This window comes from Neomonachus schauinslandi, chromosome 8, assembly GCF_002201575.2.
Source record: "Neomonachus schauinslandi chromosome 8, ASM220157v2, whole genome shotgun sequence".
Classification (NCBI taxonomy): Eukaryota; Metazoa; Chordata; class Mammalia; order Carnivora; family Phocidae; genus Neomonachus; species Neomonachus schauinslandi.
Genome location: NC_058410.1, coordinates 85,227,803 through 85,248,894, shown reverse-complemented (window position 1 = coordinate 85,248,894; position 21,092 = coordinate 85,227,803). Strand labels below are relative to the sequence as shown.

Sequence of the window (21,092 nt, the reverse complement as noted above, 5' to 3'; positions counted from 1 at the left end):
GAGATTTAGCTCTAAAATAATTAAATCCTCCAGCTATTTACCTATATGTATATATCTATTTGTTTATCTTAGATTTTTATGTAAACTTCAGGACAGGTTGCTGGAAGTATTATATATAAATGATGGAAAGTAACTGGGGGAGGCAACTCTAGCTAGAGCAGTCATGGGAGTCCTTTGTGAACAGGTAGCTGAACTGAGGCCAGTACAACAAAGTGAGCCAGGCATATGAAGACCTAAGGAAGAAACATTTGGGGCAGAGACAGCAACAAATGCAAAGGCAAGAAGGCAGGAGAGGGCATATATAATCATAGATCACGTTATGCTAAAATTATTTACTCCATGTTATAATTAAGATTTTATCCATGTTGATACATGCAGATTATTCATTTTCACATTGTATGGTGAGATAATCATATTAGTGAACATTTAAGTTATTCCAGTCATTTTAGGAATCCATGCTGCTATAAGTATTCTGGTACATGCTTCTTAAATACATGTATGAGTTTCTTTGTAGTGTTTTTCAGCCATATTTGACCATGACACAGAGAAAAAGCATTTTATAGCATGACTTGATTTTTGTGTGTACTGTGCCTATATACATATATATGTATGTTACTGATTTCTTAAAAGATTTGTTTATTTTAGAGAGAGAGCAAGTGCGTGAGTGTGCTCACATGGGGGTGGGGGCAGAGGGAGTCCCAAGCAGACTCCGTGCTGAGCTTGGAGCCCGATCTGTGGGGCTTGATCTCAGGGTCATGAGATCCTGGAGTGCAAACCAAGAGTAGGCCACTCAACTGACTGTGCCACCCAGGCGCCCCTGTATGTTACTGATTTTTAAAAAAAGTTTAATAAAACTATTTTTACCCTTTGTGTGATGCACTCATAACTTTTTCCCTTCTCTTTTAAAAATAAATACTTGGGGGCTCCTGGGTGGCTCAGTTGGTTAAGCGTCTGCCTTTGGCTCAGGTCATGATCCCAGGGTCCTGGGATTGAGCCCTGCATTGGGCTCCCTGCTCCGAGGGAAGCCTGCTTCTTCCTCTCCCACTCCCCCTGCTTGTGTTCCCTCTCTCGCTGTGTCTCTGTCTGTCAAATAAATAAAATCTTAAAAAAATAAATACTTGTTGAGATTAAACTAATGAATTGTGATCTGCCATTTAAAATAACTGATGTTGGGGCACCTGGGTGGCTCAGTTGTTAAGCGTCTGCCTTCAGCTCAGGTCATGGTCTCAGGGTCCTGGGATCGAGCCCCCCATCGGGCTCCCTGCTTGGTGGGAGGCCTGCTTCTCCCTCTCCCACTCCCCCTGCTTGTGTTCCCTCTCTCGCTGTGTCTGTCAAATAAATAAAATCTTTAAAATAAAATAAAATAAAATAACTGCTGTTATTTTATATGTTATATGTGACTGTGTATGTGTACCTAGATATGTCATATTACATATATAAATTGGTCAATCTGTGTGTATGTGTAAGTATGAATAGATTGCCTGGTGGAGGGGTTTATTCATCTAGAACTTTACTAGATTTCACCAAATTGTTTTTTAAATTGTTATACATATTTATACTTGTCTTGGCCTCTTGAGTCTGGGAACTTAGCTTTTTACCTTTGTGTCTATTTTTAATAGCATTTACTTGGCACAGAGTTGGTAAGTATTCACCAATAGTTTGGGGAATGAAAAGGAGGATTTCATACCAATACTTGAATGACTACCATGTTGAGCAGCTGTTATTTTATCAATTTTAGGTAAATTTTACAAGGTTAATTTTATAGAGTGGATAACCCAATTGGTTAGGCTTTTAAGAGTTTATTTTTGAAGGTCCCTAACTATATTGGTTAAGATGCGATAGCTATATTCCAAAGAAAGATGCGTTGACAAAATTGCATTAGTATTTCAATTGGTAAAAAACGATTGGGGCTAACATTTCCCATAAGTGATAGCCATGTGTAAAGCTGTGTAAAACCTGAACATCACTTAACATTTAATTATATCTGGCTTTTTGTTCAATAGTAATATGCCCATTTTTTTCTGTTACTGCTAAGCATTATTCTTGTATTTTGCCTTTATACATTTGATCCCTTTATTATTTTTGGTTATTGTAAAAATGCACCACTCTATTTGGTGCTACAACTTTTTAGCTGCATGGACAGTTACTATGACATCGTGCAAATGATACTGTCTTGCTTGCTTTTTTTTTTTTTTTAAGATTTTATTTATTTATTTATTTGAGGGAGAGAAAGAGAGAGAGAGAGAGAGGAGCCAAGGGAGAGGGACAAGCATACTCCATGCTGAGTGCAGAGCCTGACGCAGGGCTCAATCCCATGACCCCAAAACCATGACCCGAGCTGAAATCAAGAGTCAGATGCTCAACTGACTGAGCCACCCGGGCACCCCACAAATGATGCTTTTAATTAATTCATTTAGTCATAACATTTGCTGCATCAGAAAAATTGTGCTGTAGAGAAAAGTCTCCATTTGTATTTAGCTGTGGGTCTAACATATTTTGAGGGGAATCATTCTATTTTAAAAAGAAAAATGAAGCCAACACTTGGAGAGTGTTGAAAATCTTTTCCCATCACGCTCTGGATTCACTGCCGTTTTGGGAATTGTTTCTGAGGAAATTTTAAGATACATTTGTTTTGCAGACCAGTGTAGAAACTTTTCTGGAGTAGGAACGTATTGTATTTTGAGTTTCAAAATTTCTTAAGATGACAATAACTTGCACTTAAGTAGTGCTTTAAAACTTTCAAAATATTTTCTGTACAAGACTCATCTCAGTAATGAGGCAGCCAATGCTGATTCCACTTAACATGAGAACCTTGTTGCTCGGTTTGTTATTAGTGCAGGGTAATTCATGCAGCTCAGTGAGGGCAGAGTAGGTTGACAGTACAGGCTTTTGGTGTTTAATTCATTTCCATGCTTTCAGCAATCAGACATTTAAAGAAAACGTGTCCCAAATGTTTTGTCAGTTTATAGGTGTCACTTCTCAAACTTTAAAAGCAGGATATTTTGGTATAAATTGTATATGCATAAACTACTTCCTAAAGAATTTTGGAGAGGAATGTGTTTAGTTTTACTGCATTGGAATTACTGGCTTCAGTGTTATTTTGTAGATTAAATCTCACCTTTAGATAAAAAGTATGTACTTAAAACGGAAGTCTAATAAATGTTTTAAAAAGTTTGGTTTTTATTGATATCTCATACTGTATATATATTTTTCATAATCAGGTGATTTATAAAAGTCAGGTATAAGCTTCTGAATAGTTGACAATAATTGTCAGATATTTTATTTTTCCAGTTTTTTACTTTAATTATACAAGCATTATATGAAAATAATCATAAGAATATTTAAAATTACATTTTTCACAGAGCTGGAACAAACAATCCTAAAATTTGTATGGAACCAGAAAAGACCCTGAATAGCCAGGGGAATGTTGAAAAAGAAAACCAAAGCTGGGGTCATCACAGTGCCTGACTTCAAGCTATATTACAAAGCTGTGACCATCAAGATGGCATGGTACTAGCACAAAAACAGACAGATAGATCAATGGGACAGAATAGAGAGCCCAGAAATGGACCCTCAACTCTGTGGTCAACTAATCTTCGATAAAGCAGAAAAGAATATCCAGTGGAAAGAAGACAGTCTCTTCAGTAAATGGTGCTGGGAAAATTGGACAGCCACATGCAGAAGAATGAAACCGGACCATTCTCTTACACCATACACAAAGATAAACTCAAAGTGGATGAAAGACCTAAATGTGAGACAGGAATACATCAAACTCCTAGAGGAGAACACAGGCAGCAACCTCTTCGACCTCGGCCGCGGCAACTTCTTGCAAGACATGTCTCTGAAGGCAAGGGAAACAAAAGCAAAAATGAACTATTGGGACTTCATCAAGATGAAAAGCTTCTGCATGGCAAGGGAAACAGTCAACAAAACTAAAAGTCAACCTATGGAATGGGAGAAGATATTTGCAAATGACGTATCAGATAAAGGGCTGGTATCCAAGATCTATAAACAACTTATCAAACTCAGCACCCAAAAAACAAATAATCTAGTCAAGAAATGGGCAGAAGACATGAACATTTTTCCAAAGAAGACATCCAAATGGCCAACAGACACATGAAAAAATGCTCCACATCACTTGCCATCAGGAAAATACAAATCAAAACCACAATGAGATACCACCTTACACCAATTAGAATGGCTAAAATTCACGAGACAGGAAACAACAGATGTTGGAGAGGATGTGGAGAATGGGGAACCCTCTTAACACTGTTGGTGGGAATGCAAGCTGGTACAGCCACTCTGGAAAACAGTATGGAGGTTCCTCAAGAAGTTAAAAATAGAGCCACCCTACAACCCAGCAATTGCTTTACTGGGTATTTACCTCAAAGATGCAGATATAGTGAAAAGAAGGGGCACCTGTACCCCAATGTTCATAGCAGCAATGTCCACAATAGCCAAACTGTGGAAGGAGCCGACATGTCCTTCAACAGATGAGTGAAGATGTGGTGTATATATACATTGGAATATTACTCAGCCATCAGAAAGGATGAATACCTACTATTTATGTCGACATGGATGGAACTGGAGGGAATTATGCTAAGTGAAATAAGTCAGTCAGAGAAAGACAATTATCATATGGTTTCACTCGTGTGGAATGTAAAGAATAGTGCAGAGGATCATAGGGGAGGGGAGGGAAGACTGGATGGTAGAAATCAGAGAGGGAGACAAACCATGGGAGACTCTTGACTCTTGACTCTGGGAAACAAACTGAGGGTTGCGGAGAGTGATGTGGGTGGAGGGATGGGGTAGCTGGGTGATGGGCATTAGGGAGGGCATGTGATGTGATGAGCACTGGGTGTTATACACAACTGATAAATCTTTGAACACTATATCAAAAACTAATGATGTACTATATGTTGGCTAATTGAATTTAAATTAAAAAAAATAAAATTATCAAAATACATTCAAAGACATAAAGAATAGTACAGCTAAGGCTTTGTATTCTTGTATCCTTCTGTGACTTTCTCTACCGTGTTTTTCAGAATTTTTTATATTTTATAGCACACCGTAGTTTATAACTTTTCTTAATTCAGGGTTATATTTGGGATTTATTCAAGTTGTTTTAAGGCTTCTTGAGGCAGACCTTACTGTTTCTCAGTCTTTCTAACATTTAGTTGATTAAAAAAATTTTTCCAATGTGTTGAATGTAAAATGGAGATTGTTGTAGTTTTAAAGGGCATTTTCCCTACTAGTGAGCTCATACATGTTTATGTTTATTGGTCTTTACATTTCTTCTGTGAATTACCCATTCATATCTTTTTGCACATTTTTCTTTTAGGTTGGTTGTGTGTCTTACTAATGTCTACATTTCATTAAAAACTCTTTGATTTAGGGGCGCCTGGGTGGCTCAGTTGGTTAAGCGACTGCCTTCGGCTCAGGTCATGATCCTGGAGTCCCGGGATCGAGTCCCGCATCGGGCTCCCTGCTCAGCAGGGAGTCTGCTTCTCCCTCTGACCCTCCCCCCTCTCATGTGCTTGCTCTCTCTCATTCTCTCTCTCTCAAATAAATAAATAAAATCTTTAAAAAAATAAAATAAAAACTCTTTGATTTATATTTTTTGGTAATCTTTTAAGGAACACCTTACACATTTAACAAAGAACTTTTTACTGTGGGGTATTACCATTCCTGGTTCACATAAATTAGTTTTAAATTCTTAGACAGATTTGGGAAAGTTTCTAGAAAAGCAAAATTAGTAAACTCATTAAAGTTCTTGAAGGTTGATTTATAACCTTGCTGCTGGTGCCAGTTGAAAATTTGAGCATGTAAAATTCTGTAAGGCTCCATTATAATTTTGTAAAAAATCAGAATGCTGCTTAAAAGCTGCCATAATATTTATTTTAGTTTTTAATATTTGTTTATCTTTGTTTTTTCTCCTTAATTAGGTCCTCGATGGGCTTCCTGGAATATTGGTGTATTTATTTGCATCAGATGTGCTGGAATCCATAGAAATCTTGGAGTTCATATATCCAGGGTCAAGTCAGTCAACCTAGATCAATGGACACCGGAACAGATACAGGTAAACATTTCCTTACTAAGAGATTATTTACAGTATTTAAAATGCATTTAAAATCTTTAACCCTTCTTGCATCTAAGGGTTAACACTGAAAATGGAGTAAATGGCATGTGCCAGATATAAAATTTGGGCGTTACCTGAAATGTCCACTCTCAAATGTTTATATCTTCTTGGGTCCGTAGTGAACTCAGTTTTTGATCTATTCTTATTTAAAATGTTGCTTTTGAAATCTTTAAAAAAATCAATTCCTTTTCCTTGTGTTGATGAAATTTGTGGTGTTGTTTTTCTGTCAGTAGAGGGAGCCTGGGTAAAGATAAAAAATAAATCACCTCTTGCCCAAGAACTGACTTGAAGGATTTCCCTTTTGTACAGAAGTGTTCTTGATTTTCAGACAGGGCCCAATAGTTCGAAGATAGCCCGGTTAGCAAATGTTCTAGTGACTGATTTGGATTTGTTTTGAGTTGGTTTAGCTTTGTTAGAGATAAATTTGTAATTTTAAGGGCTTGCCATTTTTATAGTGTGACAGTCTTAAATTTTCAAAATCTTACTTTCTAATCCTTAAGGTTAACTGCTAAAAGAGAAATGTTTATTTCTACTGGTTTTAATTTGTAATTCACAGTGAAATTATTGCAACTTTTTTTAATGCTCTTTTTGAATTACTTTTAGTCAGTATGAAGGCTCAATACACAAATATATGTAGTGAACTTAAGTGATATACATACCTCTAATCAGAAAAAAAACAAAAAGAACATAGGAATTGGCATGGATAGGGTGAGGTAAGGGTGAAAGAATAGAATATAATGCTGGGTGGTGGTGGGTCATAAATAAATAAAGATTTGGTTAAAGAAAGTAAAACTTCTGGGCTAAAGACATATTTATGCCAAAGTAAATTCTAGATAGAGCCAAAATTTAAATATCAAAAAAAATTAAACCTTAGAAATATTTGTAAAAAATAGCCAAGAGATCTTCAGGCTCTAAAGTCAAGCATAGCTTATTTAGTTCACTCTTAAATAAGTTTTTTTTTTTTTTTTAAAGATTTTATTTATTTATTTGAGAGAGAGAGAATGAGAGACAGAGAGCACGAGAGGGAGGAGGGTCAGAGGGAGAAGCAGACTCCCTGCCGAGCAGGGAGCCCGATGCGGGACTCGATCCTGGGACTCCAGGATCATGACCTGAGCCAAAGGCAGTCGCCCAACCAACTGAGCCACCCAGGCGCCCTTAAATAAGTTTTTGAGGTTTTTGCTGGCTAGGGCATAAAAGGAAATATGGCACTTTATGTATTTTCCTAATCCTTGAGGAGAAAGCTTACTTGTTGTATCAGGGAAGCAGAACTTTTTGAACATTGCATATAAGGCTCTGTTCTTGATAATATCTCTATAGTAACTGTGGTAACAGATTTCATAATGTTGTTTCTTAAGTTGTCTTCAAGAAAATGCGAAGTGTAGCTTGAAAATGTACCTTGGTGTTTGTAATGGGTTATGTAGGTACAACACATTCAAGGCCCAAGGTGTATTGCCTTTTTAATGGTTCATTTCACACTAAGGACAAAACATGAAATCCTTGGACAACTAGGCTGTTAAAAGGAGTTGAATAGCAGCTTATTTGAGGTGAGCAGGTTCTTTTCCTATACCTGAGAGCAGAGCTTCCCAGTCAGAGGGCTGCAGCTGCAGTTCACTGGTTTTCTGTAGAATAGGTTATAGTTAAACAGCAAGATACTGAATTATTAAAAATGGCAGGCTTTTGAAAACAATTATTAAGTAATGTACAGTCTTTGAAATTGTATTTGAACACGATGTGTATGGTTCCAGCTGTTAGCTTCTTGAAATAAGAATTATTATTTTGGAATGCAAGACTTTTGATAAGTACTTATCACCAGAGAATGCTCTGTATGGCTTCATATATCACAGAGCTCCTCTTTCAGTGTTCTGTGGTGAGAAATAGGGTTAGGACGTGCTCACTTAAAAATTAAATGAGTAGATAATGAAGTTTTATTAAAGAAAAGTATAGAAAAAAAGTATGAAGAAGCTTAATCACACAGACAGATGAGTAAGCCATCCAGTATTCTTATGGTGGGCTTGTAAGTACTTGCAAGCAAAGCCAGAGTTGTTCTTTAAAAATCACTCTGGGACTACTATGCAATATAAATGAGTAAGGAATCGGTGAAGACCCCAAGGTTCCATCCTATAAAGCACAACCTTTATCTTAACCTAGAAAATTTCCAGGCAATTGATTCTAAAAAGGCAGTAGAACAAAGTGATTTAGAAAGTTGTCTCTAGATAGACTGCCAGAGTTCGACCTGGGTACTCCTGACAGGATACTTAACCTCAGGGTACCTCACTTTCTTCATTTATGAAATGGGAATAGTAAGAGTGTCTCCTTCTGTGTTGCTGTGAGGATAGAATAAGTTAATATGGGGAAAGCATTTAGGACAGTACCTGGCACATTTTAAATACTCGATATTAGCTTATCACTTATTAGTAGTATTAGTCCATTTGTTCATTGTTTAAAACCTTCAGTATTGCTCCCTTGAATATCTTTCTGATCTTAAGCAATGTAGCTTCCTAGTAAATCTGTGATGAATTGGTTACTAAATGAACTACTAAGTAAATAAGTTGATTCACTCTGTGGTGTTGAGTATTAATTACTTTTTGAGGTTGTTTGTGAAATATAATTAATTCACTTTTAATAATATTGGATGTTAAGGCATTTTGAGATGTGATTAGGTAATCATACCAGTTGTCTATTGAGGTTGCTCGTTACTCAGATTTAAACATACCCTTTTGCCTGTGATGGTAGGTATGTTCCATATAATCCAACTCTATTTGTACCTACGCATTTTATTTTTTACTTAAAAACATTGAAGTATAATTACAGAGATGACAGTTTACAGATACGAATTTTATGTGTCTTGGCAAATGTCTGTGCTGTGTCACCAACACCCCAGTGAAGATAGACAGAGCATTTCCATCATCCTATAAAATTTTCTTGTGCCAGTTTATAGTCAGGTTCCCTAGGGACAACCACTACACTGATGTCTGTACCCTTAGGTTGCTGTACATTGAGATTTTTATCTTTTGGAGCTTGTTCTTATTAACTCTGACTCTCAATTCAGATTAGGAAGAGTGAAGATTGCAGTGTGATTTAGTGTTCCTTATTCATATGACATTTTATAAGAATTTCTTTGATATTAAAAAAAAAAAGCTCAGGAGGCATTTATTTGCAGAAGGGAAGTACTTTATTGCATGTACTTCTGCCCTGTGTCTTCCCTTAACCACCACCCCCAACATTTCATGAAAATCATATTTCTAATTTTCAAAGATGATACTTAGTTTTGGGTAGTTGTATATATTTTTAGATCTTTAATAGCAAATGTGGAAACATGATTTAATCTCTGAGCCCAAACTGTTAAATGAAAATATTCTTTTTTGTGTGTCTCCATAAAATGTAACTACCTAAGTTTTGCCTCAAAGCTTCTTGTAAACTGGCATTATATATATGACATATTTATATCATTTATTTATATACATGTTGTGAGTGTGTGAATCAAGTTTTAGGGCATCTACCGTATCATACCTGTGTTAAAATTGCTTTATGCTTATTTTTAAAAGAAAATTTATCTATCAGAACTTATTTTGATTCTTATTAGCATGAAATAGAGTTACCTTACATTTTAGTCAAAATTCTTTTTTAAAATGGTTCATGGTTAGAGTAAATGTCTTTCATCTTGGGTTTAATATCAGGCACTTTTCAAATTTTTAGAAAGGACCACTTTGTACTTTTATAAATACTATAATCTTTATTCTTTATTTTATAATGGTTCATTAACCCCAAGTATTGATTACCATTTTTCTCCATTATTTAAAAATTTTTAATTACTTAGTTTTCATTGTATTGAAGGAGTTAAAATAAAAATACCTTATTTTTACTACAGAGGAATGTTACTTGTGCTTTCAAGTTTCTTGGCTTACTTTGTGCAGAGTCTTGTAAATTGTGCTGCCTTAATAAAACATCTTAGTGAGATTTTTGTCCCTATTGCAAAGTATACCACATATATTTGGTATTTATCTTGATAACTTTTAGACCACTTTTAATACTTTATGTATCTATAAATCTTTTAGTAATTTTCTTTCACAGATTCTTTATTTCCTACTGACTAGTGGCATTTATTGATATGGTAGTTAGTATTTTCTTGGGAACACCAAGGCCACACAACTGAAATTTATTCATTAATAAAATATATTCTGGGGAACTTTACATTTGAAACTGCCCAGTCTCCGTAGGCCTATGATTTATCCTTAGTGAACTTGCCTGAAACATTTTGTGGGCATTTTTACTCCCTCTGTTAATATCTTTACCATTTTTACTTTAGCTTTGACTATATTTTGGCTAGAAGGAAGGGTCTTTAAACCCAACTCTTCACGTCCTTGCTTACTATTATAACAAAAGAATAGAAGCTTGCTTGCTTCTCATTCCATCCAACTCCTGAATATTTCTGCTTTGACTTCAGCTTTTTGTTCTCTTGTCTTAAGGGCAGAATGGAAGGTGGTAGTTGCTAGTTTCTCTGCCTTTATTTTCATTTGCAGCTTTCCTTCCTGCTTTTCCACCTAATTAAAAAAATTATATTCATTTGGAGGCACATTAAATTCTTTCTTCTTCTTTGAAACCTATTACTCACACCCTTCTGCCATAAAAGTCTTCCTAATACCATCTTTCCCTCATCATACAGCTCTTGACTCTGCTATATTCATTTGTTCATTTGTTTGCTTATTCAGCCACTGAGCATTTATTAAGTACTCACAGTGTGCTAGCCACTGTATTCTAGTGATGGCTCTTGTCTTCCTTTAGCAGTTGAATTTCTGTTTCTTTACCTTACTTCTGCTTCTACCAACTCATTTCTGTTCCCATCATTCTGCTAAGTTTGCACTCACAAAGAATACTAGTTACCCCTAATGGCCAAATCCAACTCTCTTTCCTCCTCCTCCTTGGTCTTCCTGCTTCACTTGATAACTACCCACTGCCTTCTTGAAGCTTTTTGTTTGTGAAAGAAGCTAAAGTTACTCACCATGTCTTGTATTTGGTTTATTTAGTCTTTTTTTTTTTTTTTTTTTTAGTATTTCTTTTTCTGCTTTTTCCCCCCTATTGGAGATTTTCTACAGTTTTGTCTTTAGCCCTGTTGTTCTTTAGTCTATCTCCATAGGAGAACTCACTCTCATGGATTCAGCTGTTATTTTTTGTGCAGATGGTTTTTCCCCGACTGTCCAGTAGTGGCTTCTACAGTGAATTTCAGTTCTTTTTTAGATTGCCTATTAGAGACCTTTGGTGTTCGTGGACTTACCGTTCTTAAGAAACCTTGGATATCTTTGGCTTGAAGTAATTGGTAATTTTCCCAGGCATCCATTTCATTGCATATTCTTTGAGGCTGGAGTTCGCCAATTCGGTTGATTCCATAGCACTGGAATTTCTACATGGCTTTACATATCTCTTCATCTTTGTATATTCAGTAATTCTTGTCAAGTAATTAAAAATCTTGTTGCTTTATGAAAAATACTTTGCTACGAAGCAAAGAAAGCTGGCTATTAATGTAATGATAGAAGTTAAGAGAAAGGAATAGATATGACGGGGCATGGGTTTTTTTTTTGGCCAGATAACATTATGCGTTTGAGTAAAATTAAGAATAGAATATCAAAATTAGCTGTTGCTCTTTAGCAGTATCAATAAAACCTCTAAGTGTTCATACGGAAACAGGAAAAAAGAATTTCGGCTACAGTTCTAGTTATTAATGTGTAGCATTTGTAAATGTTAAGATTAATAGATGCCTACTAATCTGAAACTTGACACATTTAAAATTTAGATAATTATCTGGTGGTCCAGACTGGTTTCTTAGTTATGTCATTGTTTGAGTTAATTTTAAAAGCTTGTGGTGTCCTGTGGTTCTTACCTCTTTCTTTTGTGTGCCTCCTTATTCCATCAGTTCTTAATTCTTCTGTTGCTTTCCATTCTCATTTCTCCTATGATGTCCATGGCTTTAGCTTATTCCTGATATTCCTATCACTGTCCCCTCTCCATCATTTTTACATACCACATTCAGACTTTCTGGAACACTGCTTTGGTCACTTGACTTCTCTTCTAAGAAATTTGTATTCGTTCTCCTCTGAGAATCATAAAAGTTTTATTTTCCTTAATTTGGTAATCATATACCTCTGCCATCTGTCTTCATCCTGTGTCTTTGACCTTCCTCCAGATGCTTGATGATAGATCACTTTGGCTGTACAGAGACAGCTGTTCTGTTGAATTATTCTGGCGGTGTGTTCTGGCTTTTTGTTTTGGTGTGCGGTTGTCTGTTGTTGGAAATGTTTTTTGCGTATTCCTTTTTTCAAACCAAATCCTTCCCATTCTTTAAAACCCAGCTACTTTAATAAACCTTCTTCAAAATATAGGTTGTGCCTAATTATCTACTACCATATAGTGTTATTTACCTTTGTGCCTGTCTGTTCATTCTAACTTTCCAGTATTTAGAAACTTTACCATTTGTGTATTTGTAGTCGTTGTGAAGGCTACCACAGTGGTGGGAATACAGTATGTCCTTAATTTATAAATGGCACAATGGCACACTGAGAACAGTCTTTGGTTTGATATAATTCTGTGAGATAATGTTTCCTGTATTTAGCAATGAACGGGGAGAATGAAGAAAATGAAAAAAAATCAAGCATATGCCCCCAATTTCTCCTATATTATTTATAGTGTCTTTTTTTATTTCTTTACCTCTGTCCTTTTCTCCCCATGTTCCTCTTTATGTTTAAATTCCCCAAGTACAGGAGCCGCAGGAGTATAACTTAAGCTAGTGTGTGGAAGTTCCAAGGTAATATGTGCAGTACTAGAAAGGCAGTACTTTCCAGTATTTCAAACCATCCAAAACTGAAATTGATTGCCTTGGAAAGTAATGAGTTTGCCATTACTAGTAGTGGACAACCACCTGGAAATCTGTAGCTGGGATTTAAGCATTGAATGGGCAGATGAGGAATAGTTTAAATGACTCTGAAGTCTCTTCCATTCTTGAGATTTTTCGATTGTATGTTCAGTCCTCTTTGGTTACCACAGCAATTCAAAAAACATTTTCATTATTTGTGTTTGAATAAGAATGGTATGTCACAGAGATATGATTCAGCTTTTTCCAAGTCAAATTCCACCTTATGGGATAAAAATTCCTGCACTCTGGATAAATCCTAAGAATGTGACAAGATTCTCAGATTAAGTCTAAAAGACAAGTTCTAAAAATGTTTTGAACATTTTTGCTTTTTATATGTTCTTTCATAAGGAAAAAAAATCACTACCTAGATGGATATAGATTTCTATTTTAACCTTGTTATTCTTAGAAATACCTGCATAAGTAACTTGGTAGCTTTTAGGTGTTTTTTTTTTAACACATAATGTATTATTTGTTTCAGGGGTACAGGTCTGTGGTTCATCAGTCTTACACAATTCACAGCTCTCACCATAGTACATACCCTCCCCAGTGTCTATCACCCAGCCATCCCATCCCTCCCACCCCCTTCCACTCCAGCAACCCTCAGTTTGTTTCCTGAGATTAAAAGTCTCTTACGGGGGGCGCCTGGGTGGCTCAGTCGGTTGGGCGACTGCCTTCGGCTCAGGTCATGATCCTGGAGTCCCTGGATCGAGTCCCGCATCGGGCTCCCTGCTCGGCGAGGAGCCTGCTTCTCCTTCTAACCTTCCCCGCTCTCATGTACTCTCTCTCTCTCTCATTCTCACTCTCTCAAATAAATAAATAAATCTTTAAAAAAAAAAAAAAAAGTCTCTTACGGTTTGTCTCCCTCTCTGGTTTTGTCTTGTTTCATTTTTCCCTCCCTTGCCCTATGATCCTCTGTCTTGTTTCTCAAATTCCTCATATCAGTGAGATCATATGATAGTTGTCCTTTTCTGATTGACTTATTTTGCTTAGCATAATACCCTCTAGTTCCATCCACATCATTGCAAGTGGCAAGATTTCATTTTTTTTTGATGGCTGCATAATATTCCATTGTGTATATATATATATATATATATATATATATATATATATATATATATATACACATATATATATACACCATATCTTCTTTATCCATTCATCTGTTGATGGACATCTAGGCTCTTTCCATAGTTTGGCTGTTGTGGATATTGGGTAGCTTTTAGTTTAATTAGCAGTAGATGTCATGCGACTGACCTGCTTGTCTTAATTTAACCTTGATCTTTCTTAGAAAAAAAAATTGTCCTTAGGAAGCTAAAATTACTGATTTTCACTAATACTCATCAGGAAGCTTTACTGTGTTCTATGGCTTCCGCTTGAATTCCTAATCAGCCCAAATATAGGGAGAATAGGCAAAAGAGAATTGGTAGGTACTTTAAATATTTCTCTGTTGGGGCGCCTGGGTGGCTCAGGCATTAAGCGTCTGCCTTCGGCTCAGGTCATCTGGGATCGAGCCCCGCATCGGCCTCCCTGCTCCGCGGGAAACCTGCTTCTCCCTCTCCCACTCTCCCTGCTTGTGTTCCCTCTCTCGCTGTCTCTCTCTGTCAAATAAATGAATAAAAAATCTTAAAAAAAAAAAAATTTCTCTGTTGCTAAACAAGTCATTAAAATTAAAGGTCTTTCTTGTATTGGTGGTTATGTTGTGTCCATCTTCACTATTAAAATTGGGATGTGGGCGCCTGGGTGGCTCAGTTGGTTAAGCGACTGCCTTCGGCTCAGGTCATGATCCTGGAGTCCCGGGATCGAGTCCCGCATCGGGCTCCCTGCTCGGCAGAGAGCCTGCTTCTTCTCCCTCTGACCCTCCCCCCTCTCATGTGCTCTCTCTCTCTCTCTCATTCTCTCTGTCTCAAATAAATAAATAAAATCTTTAAAAAAAAAAAAAAAAAAAATTGGGATGTAAAGGATTATAAAAGGTAGGGGATGAAAGTGGCTAAATATATTGAGGAAGTTTTCTCCTCCTTGATCCTCTGACATAGTATATTTCAGATAAAGTTATGATACATTTTATTCTTTAAAAACATACTAATTTTGTGAAATAAAATTGCAGTTGATAGAAGTACAGCATTCCTATGAGGTACCTCTGCCATCCTTAAAAAATAGAAAACTGGAACTAGAACATTGATATAGAGTTGGAATTTAAATTTAACTTGACTTGTCCAGTGGTGCAGGTTTGTTTTAATTTATCACACCATTTTTAAATCGTTAAAGGAAGGTGAGATAAGTTACTATGATTTCCATGGGCGTTCTGCAGAGGAGAAAGATGCATTAAGTAAAATATATTATTAAGATTAATTTTACGGGGAGGGTATGTGCTATGGTGAGTGCTGTGAATTGTGTGAGACTGTTGAATCACATGTACCTCTGGAACAAATAATACGTTATATGTTTAAAAAAAAAAAGGAAGAAGAAGATAGCAGGAGGGGAAGTATAAGGGGGGGAAATCGGAGGGGGAGACGAACCATGAGAGACTGCGGACTCTGAGAAACAAACTGAGGGTTCTAGAGGGGAGGGGGGTGGGGGGATGGGTTAGCCTGGTGATGGTTATTAAAGAGGGCACGTTCTGCATGGAGCACTGGGTATTACACGCAAACAATGAATCATGGAACACTACATCAAAAACTAATGATGTAATGTATGGTGATTAACATAACATAATAATAAAAGATTAATTTTACCTGTTTTTATTTTTGTTAATGAGACTACTTAATGAAAATTTGAAAGGATACAACTGGCTCAGATTATCTTTTTGTTGCACAGCAGTGGTGTATCTGTAAGATAGTTGTTATACCTTGCTGTGTAGCCACTGCAGACTTCTTTTGCTTAATGTTTGCGTGGTATTTCTTCTTTTTTTTTTTTTTAAAGATTTATTTATTTATTTGAGAGAGCGAGAATGAGAGAGAGCACATGAGAGTGGGGAGGGTCAGAGGGAGAAGCAGACTCCCTGCCGAGTAGGGAGCCCGATGCGGGACTCGATCCCGGGAGTCCAGGATCATGACCTGAGCCGAAGGCAGTCGCTTAACCAACTGAGCCACCCAGGCGCCCCTGCGTGGTATTTCTTCTTTCATGCTTTTGTGTTTAACTGATTTATATCATTAAATATAAATAGATTTCTTTTAGACAAGAAATGCCTTGTGGTATGCTCTTTCAGCATGTAGTTTCAAATTTTTTTTTTAAATTTCAGTGACTTTTTAAAATTAGTTCAGTATTCTGTCTCCTTGTTTTCTTCTTCAGTGACTCTCTTACATGTATGTTGGATTTTCATTGCCTAACAGCAGTATTTGTCACTTTCTCTTGGATCCTTTTTATTACTTGTTTTTTAATTAAAAACTTTTAGGTCTTTTGTCTCTCCAGTTTTCATAGGCCATTATTCTGTTCATTTGTTCTCATGTTCCATTTTATTTCATATTCATTTCTGAAGTATTTTTCCTTTTATTTCTAATTCTTTCCTGAGTTTTCTTTTCTTTTTTAAAGATTATTTATTCATGAGAGACAGAGAGAGAGAGAGGCAGAGGGAGGAGCAGGCTCCCAAGGAGCAGGGAGCCCGATGTGGGACTCGATCCCAGGACCCTGGGATCATGACCTGAGCCGAAGGCAGACGCTTAACCATCTGAGCCACCCAGGCGCCCCTCTTTCCTGAGTTTTCATTTTAATTCTGAATATTTCTTTATTTTTTTTATTACATTTTATTTTTAAGTAATCTCTGTACCCAACATGAGGCTCGAACTTAAAACCCCGGGATCCAGAGGCACAGTCTCCACTGACTGAGCCAGCAGGTGCCCCTGAATATTTCTAATTTCTGATTTAGTTGTTCTTTCATAACTTCACATGTCTTTTAACTCATTTAACGTGTTCTTTCATATCATGCATATGGTTTTTGTTTTGTTCTAAATTAGTAGGTGTACAGTTTTGATCTGTTTCCTGAGCATGTTTGTTCTAGAGTGGATTCATTGTAGAGATGTTATTCTGCTTCTTATTCTCTTCTTCTAAAACTTTGTATGAGATTTGACCTTGATTCTTTTCTGATGATCACTTCTATGTGTTATTAGTTTTCTTTACTTTTAAAAGGAATTGATATTCAAGATAGCTTTTCTAACGGCACAGACCTCTCCCTTCAGTGGTTTTGTGTAGTGTTTAAAAATAAGGCCTCTTGTTTTCTGAGATTTTTTTGCTCTGTTCCTTCTCCCACTTTTATCTGTAACTTCTCTTACTTTATTTCCATTTTTTTGTACTGCTTAATTTTGAATCCTTTCCCAGGACTTCCTCCTCAGGGTGGGGCCTGGTCCTAGCAGGGAAGTTTGGTGGTTATGTTATGAGAATTCATAGGGGCTAGATTGTTTCCCCCCATTTCAAGCTTATTGTAGACTGTATGTATTTGCTGTTGGATTGGGTAAAAATGCTTTTCAGTTTCATGTGCTTTCTTCAGACTGGTTCGCTGTAATTTCAGTTTTTATCTCTTTACTATTTTAGTTTTGTTTTCAGATCTACCTGGCCCCCCATTAGTTGCAGACATCATGCAGGTCAGTGTTTGTTAGTGCCTCGTCTCTACCTCATAGCATTTTGGGGTTTGTGGGGATACTCCATCACCAATTTTTGTTGTAAATATTGTCCATGGGGTTTTGGTTTTTCTATTTAGTGACTCTATTTTTTGTTGGTGGTGGTAGTGGTGGTGAGAAGCCTCTGGGAGCTTTAAAAACTGTCACTGCTATTCCAGAATTCCTGACAAGCAGTATTTTATAGAATAAAATTCCATTTAAAAAAAAGCTAATTTGAAGACCTCCATGATTTAATGACATCTGACCTGTATGTGTTAGAACATTATTTACTCTCTCAAGGTTTTGGCCCTTAGATAAATTTTCATAGTGCTTTATAGAACCAGGGACATAAGCTTTCAGTACACAGTTCTTGGTACACATTTATTCAAGAAAACCCCCAGTCAAATAACTTTTTTCTTATTTTGTGGGAGGAGTGCTCATTATTAATTCTATCAAGCTGACAAAATTTCTCAAATCATGGCCTAATGTACAAACTTCTAAAGGTGATTGAGATTCAACTTCTGCCAACTCCTTGCTAGGATCATTAAATTGTCTTCAAAGAAGAGCAGAGCAAGGGGCAGCTTACAGCGTTGGGTTTATGTATTGCCTGTATGTGCAGAGTGAGGTGAGGGAAGAAATGTGATACTGTCTGTAACAAAATTTAATTTGTGAAGTTTAATAAGACATTTGCATTTTTAAGCAATCCGTTTAAGAAAAAGCTGCATGTATTTTGAATTTGAATGTGCAAGATTATGACCTGTGTTTTCCTCTTGATTTTTTAAATTGTTTTTAAGGTTAACATTTTAAGGTTAAAAAGTCAGTGATAGTTTTTAGAATTCTCTTTTTCTAGTAACTGGCTATAGTTCTTGAGTCAAAGCAGTGAACAAAATGGTAAGATATTACTTAGTGGAAGTCTTTGTTCCAGTTTAACTCTGTTCATTCTATACTGCCTAATCTAGATAGAACTGAGAGAGTGTAACTAAAGGAATACTAAACTCTGAAGAAAAAGGCTTATATCTCCATATAGAGTGCTATATTTGGTAGGAAGTTGTTATGTGGCAATGAATGAATACCTATATGAATAGATCATCTGAAAACATTATTAATTTCATTGCATATAATATTTTAGGGGTGCTCTTCCCTGTTTTGTATGAATATAAGAATGATAGAGGAATGCAGGCATAGTCAAAGGCTGGGACTCTGTAGACCTGGGTTCTAGTTTTGGCTTTGTTAACTAAATGGTTGGCTAATCTTCAGGAAGTTAACTTAGTACTGGCTCCTTTTTCTTTAAAAAAAAAAAAAAATCAGTATCTAGTGCTATGGTAAGTTTTCAACATATTTTAAAGATGTCTCATTACTATTTTTATAGTGACCTTTATTTGCTTATGGATTTCTAGAAGTATACTACAGTATACACAGGGCCTTCTAAGGCAGAAAGATGGAGAAACCATGTCGCATTTAAGAAAGTGAGGTAGTTTTCTATGACCAGAGTATTGGGCGCAGTTATGTGTGTTTCACAGGAGATGAAGGTGAAAGTTGCAGTGGTAGGTTGGTTTGGTCTTGATCCTGTCAGTGATAGGGGGTGGGGATAGGGACAGAACAGGGAGCTCTTAAAATGTTATAAGTTGAAGAGTGATATTTAATGTTATGTTCCTTTTAAGAACCTAAATCTGATGGGCTTGTTCCTGCAATTGCCTAGGCAGTGGGTGACTAGATCTGGAACTAAAGTGGTGGCAGTGAGGTTGATTAAAAGGGGGAGGCTATAACAAATATTAAAGAGTTAGAATCACTAAGACTTCTGACAGAAGAGGGGAGAGAGTCCAGGATGACTTCTGAGCTGGGCCTTAAGCACCTAGGATGAAAGTAGTGGTTTATTCCTAGACTTCAAATGGTATGGATTTCATAGTAAGTACAGATTACATAAGAGTGTGAAGTAAAGCTTTTCCAACTTTCTCATAACAATGTTTAATTTTACTGCTTTAAAAAAAATACTTTCTCTGAATTTGTAACAACTAGCAAATGCTGCAACAGATAGGTTCTGAGAATACCTAGAAATTGTGAAAAATATGAAAACTGGTACCTCTAATTCCACATTATCATTTAAGATTTTTAATTTTTAAATATATTTGGTTTACTTATTTTGTTTTTAAAAATAACAATTCAAACTGAAAGAGAACAACTCCCCTAAAACACAATTTTATGAAAACTGAAGGAATGGACTCTGTATTAAATATTTACAAAGGGTTCCTGAGACCAAAAACGGTGGCCCTTCTTTTCCAGCAGCTGGAATCCAAAAGATCTTGAAACCAGTCCTGAAAAGCTTGCTCCTATGCAAGAAATCCTGGTGGCTTTTGAGAGGAAGATAGAGAACTATTCTGGAAAATTTCAAGTGGTAGTAGAGGTGAGTCACTGACATGAAGAATTTGTCCAGGGACTACAAATACTCATTTTCTCTTTTTAATTAACATTTAAAAATATATATATATATTCAGATAAGGCAGTTTGAAAATCTTAGTCATTGTGTTCTAAAATTTTAATGAATAGAAAATAGTAGAATAAGTAGTATTCCCTCACCCACATAAAAATAAATATGTTGAAGTTTTAAGAAGCAAAAAGAGATACATTCAGTGATGTAACTTCAGCAATTCTGTTTCTTTAAGAAGATGATGATACTGGGAAAAGATATGATAAATAAATGCCATATTTATACTTTGTATTTTGAGTGTAAGATATACTTGGATGGGATTTTTAAAAATGTATTAATTTGATTTGATTCATAACCTCTTTGATCACTAGAACACTGTGTTCTCCTAGTAGGAGTGGAGAATACCAGTGAGGAGGAAGTCTCCTTGTTTTGACTCACATGCTGCTTGAATACCCTGGCTAAGCTTCCTCTGGATAATATTTTATTTAGAAACAATGCAGGATTAATAAGCCCCCTTAATTATTTTATTGTTTGGGGGAATTAGAAATACATGGACATGGCACAAACTTCAAAGGGTGCAAAAGGTGTAAAGTGAATAGTCTTCCTTCCATTTCTGTCCTTCAGACATCCAGTTTTCCTCCATAGGAACAACCATACTTATCAGTTTCTTGTATACTTTATCTGAAGTATTTTATGCATATATACAAACATATAGGTAGTGTATATTTTTAGCTGTTTTCATATCCTTGCATAATAATCTTTGACCTTGTAGGTGAGATTCCCTCCTGCATCTATTCCTCAGATAATTAGGTAGAAGAGTTTTAATTTACATAGTTTTACCTCCAGATTTAATGTAGACTTGTAGCACCTTTCCAGATTTAATGTAGACATGTAGCACCTTTCCATTACACACTAACATGTAAGATTCTATTGATTATTTTAATATTTTGCATTTTTGCCATTGGGAATTTAGAAGATCTAATTGCCGCATTATAACTTAATCATTTGCAACAGAGCAGTTAATGATCTCAGTCC

The 21,092-nt window shown here is 36.1% G+C and overlaps 1 protein-coding gene across 3 annotated transcripts in view; it reads left to right on the top strand.

Annotated features, from left to right (window-relative positions):
• SMAP1 (small ArfGAP 1) overlaps positions 1-21,092 on the top strand; it is a 168,339-nt gene that overhangs the window by 30,877 nt on the left and 116,370 nt on the right. For 2 of the 3 annotated variants that reach the window (XM_044917295.1, XM_021691940.1), the window contains exon 2: positions 5,946-6,079. In XM_044917295.1, coding sequence (XP_044773230.1) covers positions 5,946-6,079 — 134 coding nt within the window. Of the gene's footprint in view, positions 1-5,945; positions 6,080-19,492; positions 19,538-21,092 lie in introns of those variants that run through there. The other variant, XM_021691941.1, reaches the window with a different exon arrangement.